Raw genomic sequence first — 22,397 nt, forward strand, 5'->3', positions numbered from 1 at the left:
CGATCCCATCATTTATTTCTGTAAGAGTTATAGCTTCACCTAGAAGTCCACATGTAATTCTGGTTTTTACTGACTTTTAGCGGTGAACCTGAACTACTCACGCTGTTAAACGACCCTCATGACGCCTTCAGGGACTCCCGGACAACCCACCACCGCAGCCCGCAGCCAGTTTTAGCAACAACAAACAACTTCTTAGAGAGTCAGACAGTAGAGTCCATCCCTCCGGCTTCAGTCCTGGCTCTGATTTATCCCTGTAGCCGGTTCGGAGAAAAGTTCTGAGCGTCTTTTACTGAAGTCTTAAAGTTTGTCTGGAGCGCCGTGAATGTCCTCCGGTCCGTTATAAACGTTGGACCGCGGGGAGGAACAACAGCCGACTGGTGTTTACGGGGTTCTGGAGCTCCGTCCTGGCTCGGTGTCGCTTTGGTTTCATGTCGGACAAAACGAAAAAGAGAAGATGAGGACCAATGTGTGAGTGTGAATCAGGACTGGACGCAGTTTGTCGGACCGGACTCATGGATCCAGCAGAGGTACCGACCGTCCAGCACCTCCAGACTTTAGCACAACTTTAGCTGAAACCTTCCTTCTGCTCTGTGCTGTTGGTCTGTGTGTCTGTAGCAGCAAATGGAAATCATCAGTTCATACTCATGTCTTCAGTAAAGACAGCCAGTGTTGAGCTGTAGAACAAAGTCACGTGTTATCTAGATTGATTTTAATTAGGCTGCAAGAAATGTTTGTTTTCATTTCATTGTAGTTTATTTTAATGATTAATCAAGTGTTTTATTCTCTAAAAAGTCAGTAAGAAGACATCCTCAAGTGTCTTGTTCAGTCCACAACCCAAAGATATCCAACTTACTGAAGCTGGAATCAGAGAAGTTTGAGGTTTTCTCATTAAGAAATTACTCACATTGATTAACCAGTTACAGACATAGTTGAGATTGGATTCAGTCGTAGATAACTAGTCAGTAAGTTGCTGCAGCTGCAGTTTTCAACACAAAAGGAAGAAGCAGCTCAGCAGAAACATCTCGACTATGTCAGCTGTCTGCACAGAAACAGCTGCTGCAAACAGCTCAGCCCCGGACCAGAGAGACGTCCATCACCTCCCCAACCCCAACCACAACCCCAACCCCAACCATAACCCTAATTCTAACCCTCCCTACTTCAGTCAGGAGGCTCTTTCATGGACCATCAGTACATGAAGAACACTGTTGCTCACTGAACACATGGAGCTGATGATCACTGCTGTTGTGCTTCAACGTGGTGTTTTTATTCTGCAGCTTGAATCTTCTGCCAGGTTCATAAGATCTAATGTTGCTTCTAGGACTGAGTTTTATTTACAAAAACAGTTTTACTGCAATTATTTTGTCAGATATGAGTCATGATTTTGGGCTGCAGGTGTCTCAGTGGTTAGCACCGTGGCCTCACAGCTAGAAGGTCGCCGGTTCTGGTCCCAGTGAGGACACCCGGGATCTTCCTGCGTGGAGTCTCCATGTTCTCCCCGTGCAGCGTGGGTTCTCTCCGGGTTCTCCGGCTTCCTCCCACAGTCCAGAAACATGCTGAGGTTAATTGGTGATTGTAAATTGTCCGTAGGTGTGAATGTGAGTGTGCTTGGTTGTCTGTCTCTAAGTGTAGCCCTGTGATAGACTGGTTACCTGTCCAGGTGAACCTGCCTTCACCCTGAGTCAGCTGGGATAGACTCCTCTAGTGAGGATTAAGGTGTAGAGATGATGGCTGGAGTCCTAGACGAGCATGTTCCCTGATGTCTTCAGACTATGATGGATGGGTCGGGGGTCTCTGAGGCACCACAGCGCTTCATTCATGCTGATATTGTTTGACTCATTTCAGCCTACATGGTGAAAAGTTCACCTCCAGCCATGTAGCATCATTAAAAGACTGAAATGCAATTTTCTATTTTAATATAAGTGCCCTGACACCTCTAATGGAGCTCAGGATTCATCCAAAGCAGCTGTAATACCAGTAATTCCACCGTATCCACCTGGCGTCTGTGAGGAACAGCTGATCTGTCAGATGTGCAGCAGAACATTACTCAGCTCAAATCCAGTGCTAATGAAGCTACAGCTGCTGTAGATGCAGGTTGTCAGTGACCACATGCCACCTACGCCGTCCCTGACAGGAGCTGAAGCAGATCTCCACATGGCTCAGCGAGGAGGGCCTTCATCCCGACTCCCCCCAGGAGGCTCAGCTGTGTCTGCTGTGGCGAGCCCTCCAGCGCACCAGAACCCGCCTGAGCAATGTGACGAGGGAGCTGGAGACCCACCGCTCGCAGCACTTAGCAGAGATGGCAGAGGTGAGTAGTCACCGCTGAAGATGAGCCAGAATAAGATGAGGTCCGTCCAGAAACCAAGACGTGTGCTTTCTGTCTGTCTGTCAGGTTCGCAAGTCGCTGGAGCAGATCAGAATCTTTACGGAGCACAAAGACGTTCTGGCTCAGGAGATCCAGGATGAGAACGATCGACTCAAGGAGCAGCTACGGCGCCTAATATCACTGCAGGGTTGGTAAATCTCACCTGTACAGCACCAACAGAGTAGTCCCAGAGTAGAGACCAGATTTAATGCAGATTTCCAACAGTTTTGCACAGAACTCGGCTATAGCTGGATGCTTTATTGATGCTTTACAGGAAGTTACTTTGCAGCAGCAGCTTCAGTCACAGTCAACCCACATCCAACACCGAACATGAAGAATTCACTGCACAAAAACACAGAAACACTAAAATGTCCCGAAGACTCAGAGCGAGATAATAAAAATATTTATGTGCAAAAATGTCAAAAATCTGTGTAATAAAAAGTATATTCAACATCCAAGAGTCAGTAATAGTGGAGTCTACAGGAACATGAAGACAAGGTAAACTTCTTTAAGGCATATTTCCTACTTTATTGCTGAGTTTTTCCCTATTAGTCAGTTCAGGAATATGTTATAAAAACCATAGGGATGAAGAGGAGTGATCCTGGGAGGGGACGTTACGCTGACTGTAAAGGGGACGGTGGTTATAAAGTGTTGGGTTGCACAGGAAATGATCTGGAGTTTGTTTTTCTGTTTGTTTTGTTTTTGTTTGTAAAGACTGATGTAAATATGTGTTGAGGTTAACTATACGGGGATTAATCAGCCGCGGCTTCCTCCTGCTGCCTATAGTGATTTATTTAGTCAAACACTTTTGGAGAGAACGTTTTCTCTGCTTTAGATTCAACAGAATGTATGTAGGTACATGATGATATGTGTTTATGTATAGATCAGGGTATGTATGTATTATGTCTGTCGCTCACATGAAGTCTTATTATTTCATATTTTTTAATTATATATGTTGTTATTTTCCTTTCGTTCTCTATGAAGAAGGAATGAAAATGAAATAATTTCCAAGGATTCTGAGGAAACAGTGAAGATATGTTTGTCTCATACACCGAGGAACCCTCTGCCTCCTTATTCTCTTATTCCTTATTCTAAAATAATCCTAAAGTCTGTCCCACTGGTGCATTTTCTGAGAAACGTGAATGAAAGTCCTTGAACCGACGGCCTCCTTTGAACTAAACCAGCAGATCAGCAGTCAGCATTACAGCTTCTTCCCCTTCCTCTCCTCTCTTTGCTGTGACAGATGCCCAGATAAGCGAGGTGGCCAAGATGCTGTACCAGCAGGGGCTCACGGAGCTGATCCACAGCAGCCCCAGTGAGCAGGTGGCCTACCTGCTGGTGGAGAGGGCTTCCCTGCTCGAGACCAGCGAGGCTCCCGAGAAGCCGACGGGTGACGGAGGCCCAGCCGGCCAGGTGGAGACGACAGCACCACCGCTGAACACCAGCGTACGCCAGGTTAGAAGAACAGCAACCCTGAGTTTTTAGCATTTTAAGACCTTTTCTTACAGCCTTTTAGCTTCAGGAAGAATATATAAAAGCACGTCACTTCCATTATATGAGAACATAAACCCACTACTGCCCCTTTTGTTATTTTTTTTTTCTTTTAAGTGTTTTAAATGTTTTTTCAATAACCACCATAACTCAGTAACTTCATGCATATTCTAGTATGTTCACGATTCAAACACCTCATTCTGTTCATCTTCTGTTATTTCACAGTCTTCCCACAAGGGGGCGCCACGCCACGGGCAGAGCGCCTGGAAGAGACTCCTTGGACTCCACAAGGCTTCACAGAGCAAACACACTTTTATTCCTGTATGTATATCGCGTCAGTGCATCCAACAGACACTCAAACTGCTCTCTGAGCCGATGCCGTTAGCTTGTGCATGATACTTCCTGTTGAGCGTCTTGAGAGCTTTGCATGGCTGAAGACGTTCCAGACACGACACCACTGACCGTGATCCAGTGCACTTCTCAAGGTGTATTTCTGACCATTCCTGCTCATATTCCTGCTCTGGTCCTCTCGGTATTGGCTGTTTCTTTAGGTTTCTGTGCATTGTGTGTCTCTGCAGGCGGAGGCCAGACATCTGGCCGGCCAGGCAGGTCACTTGGAGAAGGAGTGTTCCCGTCTGGAGAGGGACCTGGAGGAAGGCTCCCGCCGGCTGGCCATGGCCCACAACGAGATCCGGCGTTTGACGGATGAGCTGGAGTCTGCTCATTTGACCCAAAGAACGTACGGTGAGAGATGCTAATCAGCCGCTAATCAGGAGACTGTCCTTCCTGAAGTGGCTGATTACACACGAGCAGTTATTAGACTCACCTCAGTGCTGCTCTACTTCCTTTTATTCCAAACCAATCAGCCGTGACTGCTGGAACACCTCAGACAGTCCTCTGTACTGATGCTGATGCTCTGGATTAGTCCCACCACCCTACACTTCCAGACAGCCTCTGAACTGAACCTCTTTTTTGAGGAAACTCTGCGGATCGCGCTGCTTATTCTATCATCTGTGTTTTCCAGAGCCTGAGCTGGAGTCAGCGCAGCAGGAGGTGGAGCAGCTCAGACAAGAAGTAGAGAAGCTGAAGAAATACGGTGAGGAACTCTTTTATTTCTTCACTTGAGCTGAGTCTCCCAACGTCACGTCTCCACAGAGCTCAGATCAGCCTTTTGTGTTCATGCTTCCTTCTGTATGAAGGGTTCATTATTCCTGCACGTGCCGGGTCAGAGGAAGGTTGTATTACAATAAAGCACCGTCCAGAAACACAAGGAGGAAGTTCTGTCCTGAAGACAGAACGTCAGATGTCCAGTTGAGCTGATTAACGAAGCGTCACATTAGCTTCGTTAGTCATTAACTTTCTGCACAGAGCGAGGACTTTTCCTTTAACATGTTTTATTCATCATCTGACTTTCTCTCAAAAGAAATGGCAGAACTGAGAAAAGCCAAGGAGCTGAATGATCGTCTGGACCTTGAGATCAGGGCCTTGAGGAACCGGGTTCGCTCCCTGGACACTGAGAAGAGCTCGCTGCAGCATACGGTAGGATGCAGGCAGGAGGACGGGGATTTACCGACAAACACTCCTCACGGGAAAAGCACGACTATGATTACTGAGATTAAATACTGAAAACGACAAAATAGACATACATTCATAGATCATACTCCACATACTTCACTCTAGCTGCTGCTCGAAGCCGAGTACTTTTTGTCCTGGATGTTTGTGGGAAGACTGGTTACCTGTCCAGGTGAACCTGCCTTCACCCTGAGTCAGCTGGAATAGGCTCCGCCCCCCATGACCCTAGTGAGGATTAAGCGGAGTATAGATGATGGATGGATGGATGTTTGTGGGAATAATCGAGCTCACTGGCTGTCGCGGCTGAGACTTTACAGCATGTTAGTCAGTCTGAGCACACGGTGTGATCAGGAACAGCAGCCAGCCCACACTGCTGTTAACCACAAAGCTTTCCTGTTCACTCAACCAGGTCATGGGGAACAATGTGCAGACGACCATGTGCTAAGAACAGCTCACCGCGATGTGAGAAAGAGAACTCATCTCTGTGGAGCAAAAGTTCACATTGAGGTTTATCTCCTCACCAAAGTGATCCTTTCAGGCCTTGAAATGACTCAGATGTGTCTCTGCACTGTTGCTTCCTTTAGAATGATGTTTGAGGTCCCTGCCTCTGGCTCTACTGCTGGCAGCTCGAGCACACCAGCTCCCCTACAGCTCTGTTAAGACAAACTGCTCTGCACTACACAATGGCAAGTTGTAATATTAAAGTCATTCAGCGACTTGAAAGGGAAACTGATTCTTAAGAATATTGATGCAGAAGGTCCCGACCTGCGAGTTGACGGGTTTCCTCAGGTTTGTTGAAACCCTGGAACTCTGAAGGTGTGTTTGTGAGACTCACAGGTGGAAACATCTGAGCCGCGCCGTTTTATTTTACTCACAATGTGTCTCCTGGGAAACAATCCTATGGACATGACGAGGATGAAGGTTTTCACCAGAGAAACATTAATCCACAAATTAAAACATAATCAGCTCAATTAAAGGATTTAATTCAGCATTATTTGTCTGTAGCTGGTTAGAATATGGGGGAATACAGGTCGTGTCTCTTTGGATGGTGATGGTGCGAATGTGAGTAAAGCTGTATGAAGCTGTTTGTGCCACTAGAGGGCGTAAACTGAGAGGGTCTTCTGTAGGCTGCTCCTCATCTCTGCTTGAGTTTGGCAGCTCAACGTGAGCCGCTCCTGGCTTCACTCACCTCAATCTATAATGTAGGTTTCACAGTTTAAACAATGGAAACGAGTGTGGAGGCTGAATGATGAAACTTCTGCTTCTGCTGCATCCGTTTAACGTTAAATCACGAGTGGCTTCATCATTTAAGTGACAGAACGTCAACCAGCAGCGATTCTGAACAACAGTTTGTCTTTTAAATAATTTTTTTAAGTAAAAATGTGCAAATGTCACAGGTTGCAGCCTCTGAGACGGGAAGACTTTAAAACTGGACTGAACATCTGTGGGTTTTGGTCCAGACAGGACTTTTGGATGCAGTCTCTTTTCACAATTCTGCACCAAGTTCCAGAGCAGATAAGAATGAAGACAAAGTCAGCGATTCCAGTTTCTGTCAGATTCACTGAACGTCCTCCAAAGGTTTTCCTTCTGTCCATTCTAAATGTACCTCCGCCGGCAATAGTGCCAGTGATTTAATCAGTTAAACATGAAAATAATGAGCAGATCCATCCATTATCTATCTACAGCTTCATCCTCACCAGGGTCATGGGGGGCGGAGCCTATCCCAGCTGACTCAGGGTGAAGGCAGGTTCACCTGGACAGGTAACCAGTCTATCACAGGGCTACACTTAGAGACAGACAACCAAGCACACTCACATTCACACCTACGGACAATTTACAATCACCAATTAACCTCAGCATGTTTGTGGACTGTGTGGGAGGAAGCCGGAGAACCCAGAGAGAACCCACGCTGCACGGGGAGAACATGGAGACTCCTAATTAGCAGATGTAATTAATAATGAAATTAAGAATGTGTTGCAGCCAGACTTTACTGTACGTGTGTTTGTCCCAGGTTTTGTCTCTGCAAGAGCAGCTGGAGTCAGCTGAGCAGCAGCAGCAGCAGCAGCAGACTGGGCAGGTTCAGGCCGTGGAGCTGACTCAGGTGAGTCTCTGTGGTCAAATGTAAACCTTGTGAAAGAGTACCATGTCTTCAGGAGCTACAGACAAGTAATGGTTCAACCTGGGAGGAGTCATTTCATCTCAAATCATTAAATGAGATATATATATATATATATATACACACTAAGAAAAGGCATTTCCATTTCCTGACATGTCATCCAAACATAGCCTCAGATGGCAGTGTGTGAACACAACGTGCTGAAAGTGGGTTGATGGGCAATTTCAAAACCAAAAAAGTTACCTTAGAAAGTATTTACACATCAGTCTATAACTCCACAGATACCATATTAAATAGTTTATGATTTTAAAACAGTTTCAATAAAATCAGAGATATTAGAGCAGAAGTAGAACATCATGTAGGAGGGAGTCTGTTTTCTGCTGTCACACTTCAGCACCTACTGGTGTTTGTTGGCAAAAGTTTTCAAACCAAAGCATGTCAAAGTGGTCGTGTGAACTCAGGACAGAAGGTGATTATTGCTCCGACCAAAAGCCTTTTGTTGAGGAAGCTTGTACTTCCTGAATAAATGATATGACTTCAGCATGATGTTGTTCAGCAGGCAGAGGCCTCGAATGAACGCAGAGCTAAGAGGAGGAAAGATCCAGCAGCTGTTTGGCATTGAACAGCCTTATTAATGTTGACTGTGGTTAGAGACACAGATCCAGTGCCTGATACTTTCCATCATACCTGGTTTTCTGTGTTTTTCTCAGGTTGCATCTCTGCGGAGGAAAGCCGAGCAGCTGGAGTCGGTCCTGCAGCAGCAGCAGCTAGTTCAGGCCAACCAGGCCAGTGAATTAGCCAAAGTACGTCTCACTGTACAGATGTGTGAACATTAGATCTGAAACACTCTGCACATCCTACAGCCGCTCTGTTAAGTCTTCTAAGCCATGACCAGAACCTCGTATAGACAGATGCTCGTGTGTGTCTGAACGTCGTGTTTTCTGTGTTTTTCAGGCTCAAGCAGCAAAGCTGGAACAGAGCGATCAGACCTGCAGACATTTACAAGAGAAACTCGCTGCACAGACCAAAAAGCTTTTGGAAAAAGAGGAACTTGTGAGTTAATACCAACAGAAACTCAGTCTATGAGGAAACTTCTACCTGGTTCTCATTCACATCCATGCTGTAGCGTTCTGGTCCTGGCTGCCTGGTTTCTTGTCTTTACCAAATAAATTAATGCGTCGACTTTGATTTGAAGTATAGTTGAAGTCTGTGTGCTTGGAGACAAGACACTGATCACTTTTAGATATTATAGAGGATATCATCCACTTTCTGCAACAGTGTGAGACTGAATGGTGTTTGGAGGCTGATGTGGGACTGAGTACGTTTTGGAGTGCAATCATTCGTCAATATCCAGTTCTTTAAGTGAGCTTCTCTACTGGGTATAAATATGAGTGATGCACGATATTAAAACTTCTGGCCGATACCGATATCCGATATTAAGATGTCTGACATCGCTGATGACTGATGTCACCGATGTCGACATTCAATTTTTGTTCACACCGAAAAATGAGTATAAGTGAGCGCTGTGAGAGAACTGCTCAGAAGAAGCCCAGTTAGACCACATAGCCTGCTTTATTACGTAACAGAAGTAAAACATGTTTTAACATATTTAAGTCCATTTAAGTGAAAACATCTGTGATAGAGCAGCGATATGAAACGTAGAGACGAAGGCGCTAATGTTGGACAGTCATCGGCTAAATGTGTTCATCAGACCGATGCCGATGTGGTCGCCGATATGTCGAGCATCCCTAATCAATATGTGGGTAAAAATCTTCAGACACACTGAAGTAGTTCAGCTTGAGTGCAGTCAAATTTAAAGAGATTGAATATTTGCAGATGCCCCCCGACTAGAGGCCTCGGCGACTCTGATGTTATCGAATGTAGAAACTCAACCAGACCTCTGAAGTGTATTCTGACTGTGGACCCTGTAGCTGCATTGATCTGCATGCTGTTGTCTCTGCAGGTCGAGTCTCTGCAGCAGCAGGTGCAGCGGCTGCAGGCGGCCCTGCAGCAGCAGCAGCAGCAGCTCGGCGCTGTGCAGCTTCAGGCCGACCGGGCCGACGAGCTCGCTAAAGTAAGCGCTGTCCCTGAGCCTTATGATCAAAGCTTATGTCTGTCTTCACCAATCAGTCTTCTAGAAAGTCTTAACTTGGTGAAGTGAAGCCGTGTCTGAATCTCGTTGTGTTTCCAGTCCAGTGCAAATGAGCTGATCCAGAGCAATCGGACCTGCAGGGATTTACAGAACAAACTCGGTGCTCATGTGAGATCTCTTCTGGAGAACGAGTCAGAAGTAAGTGAATCGGTTTACTGAAAGGATACGGAGAGGTTTCCTATGATTATATTTATGTTTTATTTTTAATAGAAGCGCCTGTAAAGACTTTGTTCATCTGAATGTTTTGTTCCTTTCAGATTCGTTCTCTTCGACAGCAGCTGGACGATGCTGCAGCTAAAACCTCCACCAGAGAAAACAGCCTCCAGGATCAACAGTAAGACACTCGATCCCTGCGCCGTCCAGCTGCATAATGCATGGACATGCCACCTCTCAGGTGTGCAACAAGATATAGTTGAAGTGAGAATTTATGGGTGTGTCCGTGTCTGTGTTTGGAGGCTGTTGAAGCACAACAAGGCAGATTCACGACCTCGTACAGACACTGGCTGTCAGCTGGAAGACGATACAGGGCTGCAGACACAGCCATGCAAAGAAGACACAGTAGATAAGGTCAGGTACACCCCATGAAGCTGGTCATTAAAACTTACTTTTATTTTTTATCAGTACAGTTATTTGCCATCACTGTGTTCTGAATTTGTCCAAGTAACTCTGTCTCACACTAATAACGTTCCTTTACAACTGAGCTGCTCTCTTATTTATGTATGTTTCCTCTGAAAGACAAGAAGTCGGCATAGTTACGTAAAGTCATCGGGACGTTGGAGGGACAAGTCTGCAGCAGGACTTCCACCCTGAAGGCTGGAGATCGTGGCCTGTGTTAGACCATGAGACCAAAGTTTTGTTTTCAATCGCAGTCCAGAAAACTTTAGGAAAATATCAAGCTTAAGGTTAAAATTGATCCTTCTGCAACATGAACTACATTTTAGAAGCTTAGTTAAGTTTAGACAATGAAAACGCTCTGTTAGGTTTTAGAAAATATCATGGTTTGGTTAAAATCTGGTCCGTTCACAACATGTTTCTCCTCCATTGTCCAGAGAACCAGGACAACAAGTCCCACCTCATTCCATATGTAACTGAGTTCAGTTGTAAAGGAACTGGCCAGATACTGGAAAAACTGCAAAAACTGAAACCACGTCTGTGCCCGCTGATGTTTTTGTTCTGGCCTGTAGGAGCGTCCTGATTATGAAGAGGTGATGAAGACTCTGTTCTCCACCCGAGAAGAGTGTGAGGCTCTTAAGAAGGAGATCTGTGAAACGCTGCAGTGCCTCGACAAAGAACGAAGGTACCGAGGGCATCATTAGAACGACATATACTACATTCAACCCTCTTAAACTAGAAAACATGACAACTGAATGTGATTACATCTTGTTCTGACGTAATGCTGTAAGATTCACAGCTCAGCGTACCTCATAGCTTCAGTTTTTCATATCTGGTTTGATCACTGGTCGTGTGTCCGTCCTGCTCCAGCAAACACCACGAGCTGAAGGAAAAACACAAAGCGAGACTGTGTCGAGCCAAGCAGAAGTTTGACGACGAAACCTCGTGGCGCGACGAGAAGATAAAAAGTCTGGAGAGAGAACTGTCCTTCTGTTCCCACACGGTCACAAAGGTGAATCTGCTGCTCGTTCCTCCTCCACACAAAAGAAACGGGAGATGTTTGAGGTGGGGCAGCTGTTTCTGTTCGCTGTCGTGCTTCTTGTCCTTCTGGAGCCACAGCTTGTTCACGTGAACACACTGTGAAGGGCTGAATCCACATTTACCGAATGACTAAATCACTTCTATAGAGAGAATCATCGACGATGTGTTTTCAGGTTTAAGAGCAGAGGCGGTAGCTGATGCTGGGTTTTTGTTTCCAGGAGAAAGAGCTGGTCATGAGCATAACTGTTGAAAACGAGAAGCTCCTTTCTGAGAGGAGGAGGCTTCTGCAGCAGCTGCATGAGGAGGAGCACGACAAGAAGGACAGCAACCTGACGGCGTCTCTGTCCAAATGCAGGTATTAGAACGACCTGAATGCAGCACACGATGAGAGGCTGTAGTCCACATGATGTGTTTTCTAAAGCGGTGTGTCCCATCAACGTGTGTTCTCCACTAACCTGAAACGCTTGCTTTCATCTCAGGGTGGACTTTTTAGAGATGGAAAACAAGAAACTGGAGAACAAAATATTCCACATGTCCACCCAGCTGGCCGTCCTGGAGCGCAGCCTGCAGAACGTTCAGTCGCTTCAGTTTGCTGAGGTACCAGTCAGGCTGCTGTGGTGTGGAGCTACTGCTGCTTTGCATCCAGTGTGGCCGCCGTGAAGCTGATCAGTGAGGCCATGTTGCCTTATACCAGGGATCTCCAGCTCCGGTCCTCGTGAGCTACTGTCCTGCAGGTTTTAGACATTACTGCAGCACACCTGACTGGATCATGAACAGACTTGTGTAGAACTTGACAACAAGCTGCTGGAGCTCCATTCATGTGAGTCAGGTGTGTAACGTCTAAAACCTGCAGGACAGGAGCTCACCAGGACCAGAGCTGGAGATCCCTGACGTATACACGCTAGAAAATAAAAGCTCTGGATGGATGACCGATGCAGGGACGGCTTAGCGAGTCCAACATGCCATCAGTTGAGCTAAACACCTACATTTACCTACATTTGTTAAACTCAGACGCTCGTTAGTATGCTGCCATGTTAACTGTTGGGTTATTCCATCTGAAGTCATCAGGGGCTTCCTGCTCAACAATATCAGAAACTACGGATATTTAAAAAGGCATCTGTAAAACATGGATTCATATATCGAGTGCTTTTTGAGATATTTCTTAAAAATCGCCCGTTGACTCACTTGCAGCACTTTTTCACACTGAAATCTGAGGCTTTTTGAAGCACAACATCTGAGGAACTATTAAAGATAGCAGCCTGTCACTTTCAGTTATTTCCCATCATGCTGTTGATTCAGAATCTGCAACACTGGACAAGTAGATCAAACAATCTCTAATTATGGGTGAGACGAAGTACGGAACGTCCCATCTCTGAGGACACATGAACAAAAAAACAGACAATGTCAGCTCGTGATTTTTTTCTGAGCTATGTGTCATTGAGAATAATTCTTCATAAAAAGTTTTCTTCATTGAACTTTCAGAGCTGAATCATGACAAGCTGCACCACAGGGGTGTCCAGTCCTGGTCCTGGAGGGCCACAGTCCTGCATGTTCTAGATGTTTCCTTCTTCCAACACACCTGATTCAAATGATCAGGATGGTTATCAGGCTTTTGCAGAGCTTGATGATGAGCTGATCGTTTGAATCAGGTGTGTTGGAAGAGAGAAACATCTAAAACATGCTGGATAGGGGCCCTCGAGGACCAGGACTGGACACCCCTGTGTATACCACAATAGTATTGGTGGGTAGCTCAATCGGTTTCAGAAATGATTTCCCAAATATAACTAAGACATTTGTTTTTAATGTGGATGTATTTTTATATTTTATCTTTTGGAGTTTGTGAGTTGTTGTCGTTGTAACATAGCCTCAAATTCTAATGTTTAAAAATATGCTAAAGTGTATTAAAAATAATACATCTCTCAGGAAGTATTTGAAATATCGAGACTAAATTCAATAAATATCTTCATAAATATCCACCTTTTATGCTTTTCAAATCAGAGCTGTTCAACTCTGTCAGTGTGTTGATTTGATTGAATGTAAATTTAAATCAGAAGATAAGATATTTAGTCATTGAAGTGTTTGACAAGCGGATCACCTGAGTCCCTACGATCCAACCTCTGCCGACTGGTTCCGACCAAATACATGAAATATTCATCCACAGCAGTCTAACAGAGGAAGCAGCATTTATTTTTAAAATGCTCTTGTTTTGTTTGCTCAGGAGCTAAAGAAAATCTCAAACCACCTCCCGCTCTTCACACCTCTGCACACGTCCAGGTGGGTCCGATCCTGATTCAGAACTTGATGTTTAGCTTAATAAAAAAAAAAAGACCCAATCAACTATCTGAGCTTTGTGTCCTCAGCGTGACGTCGTCTGAGCGCTCCGATATCCAGGGCTCACTGGACGCCAAGCAGACAGACGCCACGCCTTCCCCTCACTGTCGCACCTCCGGGCCCTGGTGCCGCCCGGCAGAGATGGGCTACCTGAACCTGACCTCCACACAGAGCCGCCCGGACCAGCCGGCTCCTCCGGCCGCCCTCAGCAGCTCTGAGAGTCCCCGTCCCTGAGTCTATCCTGTGTGCAACCTGAACATACTGTACAGAAAACACGCCATTTGTAAGTTAAATTAATAAATAACTGAACAGAATTAAACTGAGTTCATCATCCATTAAAACAAACTGATCTGGACTAGATTTTACACTTTATCACTATTTTAGGCTATATACTAATAGTTTCTTCTTCCTTTTTTTTTAAATTAAAAATGAGTACTGAGCAGGTTTATGGGGCTCAAACATGCATCTAACACTGCACAACTTTTTGAGACATTATCAAATTAAAAGCATCACAAAAAAGCACCAAACTGCTTCTTGCAGCGTCTCCAGTGCAGCCCGGATCACATGATGTCCTGCACTGAGGTCAGACCTCCGACTGCTCGCTGGTCGGACTTCATGAGAGCTGAAACATTGACAAGAAGACACACAGAACCATCTCTGGCACACGGTGTCGATTCTCTCATAGTGTATTTGTGCTTACAAATGTATGATAAAAAACAAACACTGCTGCAGAAAAGCAATCGATGCAGGTACAAAACATTTATCACCAGTCAAAGCTGCTGCTTTAGGAATACCACAGAGAGCGTAGCAATGCCCTGCACACAAGTTTCAGCACATTTAGAATTAAAAATGTTCACCATGCTACAGTAACAGTGATGTAGGACATGAAACCTGACAAGAGCTATTCAGAGCTGACCTCAAGAACAGTATAAAACACAGAAATGTAAAACAGAAGTGCTAATGAAACCTGAATGGCAAATGGAGAGTATAACAGTTAACAGGAAGCCCAGAGTAAAAACAACATGAGGAACTATGAGTCCTCACACAGCCGGACTCGTTGTCTTCTTATCATTGTCAGTGCAAAATGCAAAGCAAACAAATTCAAACATTCAAATGGTGAGGATTTGCCAGTCTAATGGGCTGAACCATACGCCTGGGCTCGAAGCTTCACAAATCACGTCTGGTTGTTTTTATATTTCTCAGTTCACCGGCTGCTCCAGCTTTTACGGGGCAACAATGGGACCCAAGAGGATTTGTTTTAACCACTCACATGTTAACACTTCTTTAAAATACCCAAATATCACATCATGGATAACACACATCCATCCAAAGGCTTGTCTTTGTGCATTTGACGTCAACACTGGATGAAGAGAAAGCAAACTGCTTTCCAAAGAAGGAAGGATGGGATGAAGTCATTGTGACTAATTAGTAGAAAGTTTCCTGTCAACATTCATTCGCAGCTTCAAGCTCAATAAAGATTTTCTGTCAAAAAAAGGTATTTTGGGAAAGCTGATGAACTAAATGTGACTTGGATCGATTAATACAGACGATTATCACCCCAGAAAACATCGACTCTGATGTTCTTTCAACACACAAATGAACAGACTAGAAATCCGTTCAGCTCACAACTCTGTGAGATCATTTTTCTTTTGACTACTCAGAGAGCTTGACGTTGTGGGCGTGTTGCCTTGTCACGCCGTTCACTCTGCAGCACGTTCACACATCACACGGTGGCGATGAAGCAGATGCAGCATTTGCATAGTCATTTACCTGAGTGCTAGAAGGTTCTCTGTAAAGGCAGGTGGGCAGTGGAAGGTGCTGTCACCACATCAGGAGAACCCACAGATGAAAAGATCACAGGAACTCTGTCATATTCCATCTGTGTCAACCATCCACCCCGTTGGATGTTTCTCCTTGTTTTCTTCTCCACATTGAATCAGAGTCAATTTAAATGGGATTCTGACAAGAATTCACATACAGACAAAATTCTATAAAAAGAGATCGCTACCAAGTAATAAAGTAATAAAGTAATAAAAATATAAAATACACAAGTCAGGTGATGGAAACAAGAAAATGTTCAGGTGGAGAATATTCCTCTGAGTACAGTTAAATTCATCGTTAACAAATGAAAAGAATCTGGCACATGCAGGAGGCCACCGAGAGACCCGTGACTCCTCTGAAGGAGGTACAAGAAGGAGACGAGTGAAGGAGGTCACCAAGACTCCTATGACTCCTCTGAAGGAGGTACTAGAAGGAGACTAGTGAGGGAGGCCACCAAGACTCCTATGACTCCTCTGAAGGAGGTACAAGCTTTAGCTGCTGAAATGGGACAGACTGTCCATAAAACAACAGCTGCCTGATCTTCACCAGTCAAAGCTTTGTGGAAGAGCGACAAAGTGAAAGCCCCAGTTGAAAAAACATTGAATCTCGTCCACAGTTCACCAGAACACACGTAAGAAACTCTGAAGGTAACATGAAGAAGGTTCTTTGGTTTGATGAGACCAAATGTGACCTTTTTGGCCATCAGTAGATGCTATGTTTGGTAGATACCAAACACTGCACATCATGACAAACACACCATCTCCACCGTGAAGCACGGTGGTGGCAGCATCATGACGTGTGGATGCGTCTCTGCAGCAGCCTGGAAGGCCTGTAAAAGCTGAGGGTGAAATAAATGCAGCAAAGTACAGAGAAATCCTGAAGGACGACTCGGTGCAACAGAACATTCGACTTTGGAGAAGATTCGTTTTCCAGCAAGACAATGACCTAAAGTACACACTCATGACTACACAAACTGCATGAATACTCTTCACAGGCGCTGCATACGAGGCAGCTTGGCACATTTCTGCACGTCTACCTTCACACACACTACGGTGTGCGCAGAGTATCATAATGTTTTGGTGCCCACAGTAGTCGAGTGACTCGAATGTCCCCTCTGTAGCTGATACCGTTATCCCAGCAGTACTCTGGAGAAAGCAGCCTGCTTGGTTTGTGAAGCCAAAAGTACTTGTTCAGGTGACTCTCGTCGTGCCACAAAGCCTCCACGTTATTTCGTTTGTCCTCCATGATGTTCTGGTAGCAGGCCTCAGTCAGGGCCTTCACGCTTCTCCACGAGCCTCCAAAGACTGCAGCGTGGTAGTAGAAGTCTCCAGTCTTCATGTACGCTTTGGACTTTGGGTTGTGGTCGTAGGTGAAGAGCGTCACTGGAAAGCGGTAGTAGTAGGCATGGAGCAGAGCCACCGAATCCCCCAGAGCCTCAGAACCGAACCTCCCAGAAAACACCTGATCCACGTCGAAGCAGAAGACGTGCGTGCAGTGGTGGCGAATGTCCGACTCGATCGTATCGAATATCGCCTTCATTCGCATCATGGAGATGTCCTGCCACCTGGCGTGCCGCTCCACCTGGATCACTTTGAGGCTTCGCTGAGGACCGAGTTTGATTTGTGGCACTTTCTCTGGCATGTCGGTGAACACGTAGTACGACACGGGCAAACCCAACATGAAGTGCTGCTCTGATGAGTTCAGGAAGGTCTCCAGGTATTCGTCCAGGTACCTGTGATGGAAGTGGACACAAGAGCAGGTTTATGCTTCGTTTTATATAAAAGTTACCACAGTTACACCTATATTTGCTAAATGAATGAAACCAGGGTGTGTTTAGGAGTTTAGTCCACCGTAACACTCATGGTATGGACGTAAACACAAACCTGCCCACGGCAAACACAGTTAGAGCAACAGAGGAGCCCTCCTTCTTGTGCACCCGGTCATAGAGATCAGGGTCGAACATCCCCTCCCAGATGATGGGAGCTTTCCAAGATGTGCACGTTTGGACGTCACGTCTAGACCTGCAACACAGAAAGACTCTTTAAAGTTTAAACACATGGATCAGGTTCAGCTCGTGACTTCTGCATATTCCCCAGTGACTGTGCCATGCTATGAAGACCCAGTCATGTTTAGTAGATAAGTCACATGCTTTTCTTTTTCTTTAAAAACATTTTAAAATTCTGCTGTAGAGTTTTTGTGTCTCTGTACTGCCACTCAGGACAACAATCCACCATCTAACATCCATCAACTCAACCAAAAAACTTCATGTGCGTCTCAGGATCTACTCTTGTAGAAATGTGTACAGCTCAGGCAGAAACTATCGTAATGACTTCTGACAAAACACGATTAAAAATCTGATGCACTGTGGCGAATAGAGCTGGAACAGGACAGCAAAACAGTCTGTAGCATTACTGGGTCCTTCCATCTCCAATCAGAACCAGAATCCGCCTTATGGGCCAAGTGTGGGAACACATACAAGACATTGGACGACCACGGATACGAGTAAAAGAGGATGTTTGAAGTGAACCAGAGCTTTAGTGCAAAATTACAATTAACAATAAAGACAGTTAACGACAGCTGATATACATGAAGTAGGTGAAGGATGCAGAGATGAAACATTTACAGGCATGTGGTGGAAAGCATTGTTAAATTATGACCACAGTTTGTGCTTGATCTGATTTTTATGGCAGAAAATGTGGATTTGTCGTCCTCAGATTAATTCATCCCCTTCCATTAAAGAAAAGGCAAAATTCACACTCAAATAACTAGAAACTGGACAAAGTAATAAGAAAATAAAAATTTGCTAAAATTTATTGAAATAAGACACTGATTTTGAATTGTGGTTGAAAAGAATAATTAAAAAAACAAACTGTCCCGGACCAATGAGAGGCCTTTGTAAGAAATGCTCTCTGATTATGGGTCAGTTAAAATATGCAGAGAAAAGGAAAAGGAAAAGTCCTATCAACAGGAAACAATGAACGACTCAGAAGTCAACTCGTGATGTTTTGTGAACACAGAACGCTTCTTCAGATGAAACACTTGGTCACAAAAAGTCATTTTTCTTTAGCTTTTAGAACTGATGGAGCAGCGACAAGACGCCCCACAAAAACAGGAAAACTGCTTCGAAACAAAAGCCAATGAAAACAACAACAACAACAACAACAACATGTTTGTTTGTGATAAACTTCAAGCAAATCGATGTTTGTCTTTGAAATGATTTATTTTTGGATAAACTAAGAATCCATTCCAATAAAAAGAGTGTTTACTGCTTTAATAAAGGCTGCCCAACCTTAAAGACATAAAAGCAGGAACACAATAAGTTCACTTTAGATCTGAAGTTCAGGTACCTCAGCTCCTCATTCATCCCGTCAGACACACCCAGGACGCTGCACAACCACTGATAGCTGCAAACCAGCGCCGACAACAAAGACAGAACCGCCAGTTCAAGAATGGACCCTGTAACCCAACTCTGGTATTTACTCACTTTCATGTATTGAGTGTGTCTTTGGGTGTCTCCTGTTTGTATTGCACTGCATTAAAGACTTACTCAGAGAGCATAGAAGCAATAATGAAGTGAACTCCAGGAAGTCTGCCTGCTTTATTGACTTATTCAACACCTGGTTGGTGCTGACGTGGTCCCTTCCTCTGTACCTGGAATTATTTGTCTTTAGGTATTTGATTTATGTATCCGTCCATCATCTCTCCACCTTAATCCTCACCAGGGTCATGGGGGGCGGAGTCTATCCCAGCTGACTCAGGGTGAAGGCAGGTCCACCTGGACAGGTAACCAGTCTATCACAGGGCTACACTTAGAGACAGACAACCAAGCACACTCACATTCACACCTACGGACAATTTACAATCACCAATTAACCTCAGCATGTTTCTGGACTGTGGGAGGAAGCCGGAGAACCCGGAGAGAACCCACGCTGCACGGGGAGAACATGGAGACTCCACGCAGGAAGATCCCGGGTGTCCTCACCGGGATGTGAACCGGCGACCTTCTAGCTGTGAGGTGATGGTGCTAACCACCGAGACACCTGCAGCCTCATAATCAAATGTAAAGATGAAAATCAGAAACAGGAGCCGTTGCATAAATATTAAACCTGTATCTGATATTGGGCTGATTTGGTCACTTATTGTTATTTAAAGTTCTGACAAAGTGCAGTTTGGGAGCTCAGTAATTAAAATGGATTTGCTTCAGTGGTAACACCTCCTGCCTGCTTCCTGGTGCTCAAGCCGAGTAGAAACCAGACGGATATAAAGAAGTAAAGGTACAAGCAGACAACGTTTCATTTACATCTTTTTTACTCATTTATTTTTTAAAGATTTCCGAGAAACTTCCCCTTTAACGTTCCTGAAGTTTATTCAAGGAGACTGAAGACAAAGACAGATTCTAGCAGGACCAGATGAAGGCAGAACCTAAAGGTAGCTGTGCAAACAACAGACTCCAAGAATACAAGTTGTCACAATTCATTCTTACCTAAAAAAAGTGTCAAGTTCAGAGTGTCTACTTTACAAAGTGATGAGACTGAACTGAAGAATCAATGGAGCATCAATGGAGCGTTTGACTGCTGCAGGAACTCTACGGTGTGTTCTGACCGGCCTCAGGCATGACCAGCCGGTTTGGAGGCGGATGTAATGACCTCAGAGTGTAAATTGAAGCTTGGTAATGATTAAACTTTCTAACAAGACTTTGCGAATTCAAAGCAGACACAAATTTGCTCGGGAATAGTTCCTGGAAGCTTTTAGCCGGATTTGAATCTGACTTTGGTGGAATGTAAAGAAAGCTGCAAAGAGAAGGAGGAGAGGTGGAATAATGTAGGAAAGTTGTGAAAATTAGGCTTTGTTTCCACCAAACAGGCATCAGAGCCTAACTGTGGGGGCTTGTGGATGCTTCAGTAAACCTTCTGTCAGGGTTTACTGCAGCTTCAGTTCACGTTTCCTTCACATGTTAATCACGGCTTGTATGATTAACGTGTTGAATAGTTCTGACTGTAACCCACTGCTGCTCCTCTCACTGTCTGTCTGCCATAAAGCTTCAGGAATAAAACGAGCAGTTTTCATGTTTTTAATGGAGCAGAATGTAATTATGGCGTTTGGTCTCTACTGACAGAAGGACAGAAAAAAACCTGAAGAAACAGCGAGCAGATGGAACCACAAACCCGTCCTTTGTACATTTTCTACTGTGGACACAGTGACGTTACCACCGGTTGGCCACCAGAACAACGCTGACTGTGGCTCTTATCAAGCGAGCCGCGGTCGTGAGATTACGTGTTTCCTATTCAAACAGATTACAGGTGTGTCCTTTGTAGCAGGTCTGAGGCGCTGCAGCCGTACGTTTGCACTGTTTGTGTTTTATTCATTTGAGAAGGTAAAATTTATCCTTGAGGTGAATACATCAGTTAAACGATGTAAATACGAGCAGACAGTTTCTGTGATTGGTTCCACCCATCATCTCTACACCTTAATCCTCACCAGGGTCATGGGGGGCGGAGCCTATCCCAGCTGACTCAGGGTGAAGGCAGGTTCACCTGGACAGGTAACCAGTCTATCACAGGGCTACACTTAGAGACAGACAACCAAGCACACTCACATTCACACCTACGGACAATTTACAATCACCAATTAACCTCAGCATGTTTCTGGACTGTGGGAGGAAGCCGGAGAACCCGGAGAGAACCCACGCTGCACGGGGAGAACATGGAGACTCCACGCAGGAAGATCCCGGGTGTCCTCACCGGGACGCCAACCGGCGACCTTCTAGCTGTGAGGCGACGGTGCTAACCACTGAGACACTTTTAAGAGAAACTATCAGTAAACTTCGACTGAAGTAAAACAGCCTTCAACAGAACAGCTTGAATAATTACAATAATTAGATTTCTCTGAGTTGTTTTAATGGTGCTTCAGGTCGTCTCCTGATGTCAGGACACACATTTATTTATTTTTAATCATAAATCTTTATTCCAGTAAAACACTTTGTATAAATCCAGATTTTATGGCTGAAAATAACTTTTTCAATCATTTTCTTTAAACCAAGTAAAGAAACATGGTGGCATTGTTGGTGCTGATATTTGGCGTTTTGACGCATGTCGGCATCGGCCTTGTTTTTAATTTGACAGCCGATAAGAGATGAATTTAAAACGGTGTTGTTTTGGCTCTGATGCAGCAGCGTCTGACTGGAAACGATTAATGCATACGCTGCAACTTGTCGTCTCCAAAGTCGATCTGAACAGGACAAGAAAGCATTTAGGTTTTCTGCACCTGATGCTTGGAATTAATTACAACCTAGACTTCAACACGAGGCCCTTGTTACACTGAATGAATCTAAAGTTGGGGTGAAGTCATTCCAGTCCACCTTGTCTGTGAGCAGGTTCAGTGTTTTTAAGGTTTATCTGCTGTTAACTGTTTCTAACTGTGCTGCTCCTCTCCCTTGTAAAGGAGACAAAATAAACCAATGTTAAATAAAATAAATGCACAGTGCTCACACACCGGCGGAGAGCAGAGAAAGTTTTGCTGAGTGGAGAAGCTCTGGAGAGCAGATCAATGTTTTGAAGGTAAGTTAAAGCAGCAGACTGTCTACTAACCATCCAGTCCTCTCCAGCTCCAGTACTGGTGACGGTACTGTGAGCCCAGTAACGCTTTATAAAGCAGAAGTTCTGCAGCTCGCTCTCCGTGACAGTAGAAGTGTGAGTGTATAAAACCTAATGAGCTCAGTTCAGTCCAGTTTTATTGCAGGTGAAGGCTGATTAGCTTTTAGTGTAGCGTTAGCCCGCCGCCCGCCTCCTCCTGAGGCTCTGGACGCTCAGCAGACTGCAGCGATGGGACGACGTCTGCTGTGTAGAGAACAGTGTGTGTCTGGAGCCACATGAGGAACTCTACAACCACGACGAGCAGCG

At 44.9% G+C, this 22,397-nt stretch overlaps 2 protein-coding genes across 2 annotated transcripts in view; one reads left to right on the forward strand and one right to left on the reverse strand.

Annotated features, from left to right (window-relative positions):
- The first annotated feature begins 197 nt into the window (after positions 1 to 197).
- Positions 198 to 13,991, forward strand: LOC103363041 (coiled-coil domain-containing protein 30). Its single transcript, XM_008289633.1, has 21 exons — positions 198 to 527; positions 2,132 to 2,305; positions 2,390 to 2,510; positions 3,606 to 3,817; positions 4,079 to 4,174; positions 4,432 to 4,597; positions 4,878 to 4,949; positions 5,277 to 5,392; positions 7,437 to 7,526; positions 8,252 to 8,344; positions 8,496 to 8,594; positions 9,505 to 9,615; positions 9,733 to 9,831; positions 9,951 to 10,027; positions 10,149 to 10,260; positions 10,878 to 10,990; positions 11,176 to 11,317; positions 11,565 to 11,701; positions 11,826 to 11,943; positions 13,565 to 13,620; positions 13,707 to 13,991. Exons 1-21 carry the CDS (start codon positions 465 to 467, stop codon positions 13,909 to 13,911), a joined length of 2,472 nt encoding a protein of 823 aa, XP_008287855.1. The 5' UTR covers positions 198 to 464; the 3' UTR covers positions 13,912 to 13,991.
- A 1,923-nt stretch (positions 13,992 to 15,914) lies between these two features.
- The window catches only part of LOC103363047 (alpha-1,3-galactosyltransferase 2-like), a 10,615-nt gene continuing 4,132 nt past the window's right edge, over positions 15,915 to 22,397 (reverse strand). The window contains exons 5-6 of the mRNA XM_008289646.1: positions 17,382 to 17,519; positions 15,915 to 17,230 (exon numbers count right to left, since the gene is read on the reverse strand). Of these exons, the coding sequence (XP_008287868.1) occupies positions 16,546 to 17,230; positions 17,382 to 17,519 (823 nt within the window). The 3' untranslated portion in view covers positions 15,915 to 16,545. The remainder of the gene's footprint in view (positions 17,231 to 17,381; positions 17,520 to 22,397) is intronic.

Source organism: Stegastes partitus, unplaced genomic scaffold (genome assembly GCF_000690725.1).
Source record: "Stegastes partitus isolate 25-593 unplaced genomic scaffold, Stegastes_partitus-1.0.2 Scaffold14, whole genome shotgun sequence".
NCBI classification, from domain to species: domain Eukaryota; kingdom Metazoa; phylum Chordata; class Actinopteri; family Pomacentridae; genus Stegastes; species Stegastes partitus.

Bases quoted from the DNA above. Each gene is read 5' to 3' on its own strand.
- LOC103363041 (XM_008289633.1), top strand. From the start codon at position 465: ATGTGTGAGTGTGAATCAGGACTGGACGCAGTTTGTCGGACCGGACTC. The intron at 5,393-7,436 runs GTAGGATGCAGG...TGTTTGTCCCAG, and splicing joins AGAGCTCGCTGCAGCATACG to GTTTTGTCTCTGCAAGAGCA. The intron at 9,616-9,732 runs GTAAGCGCTGTC...TTGTGTTTCCAG, and splicing joins GGGCCGACGAGCTCGCTAAA to TCCAGTGCAAATGAGCTGAT.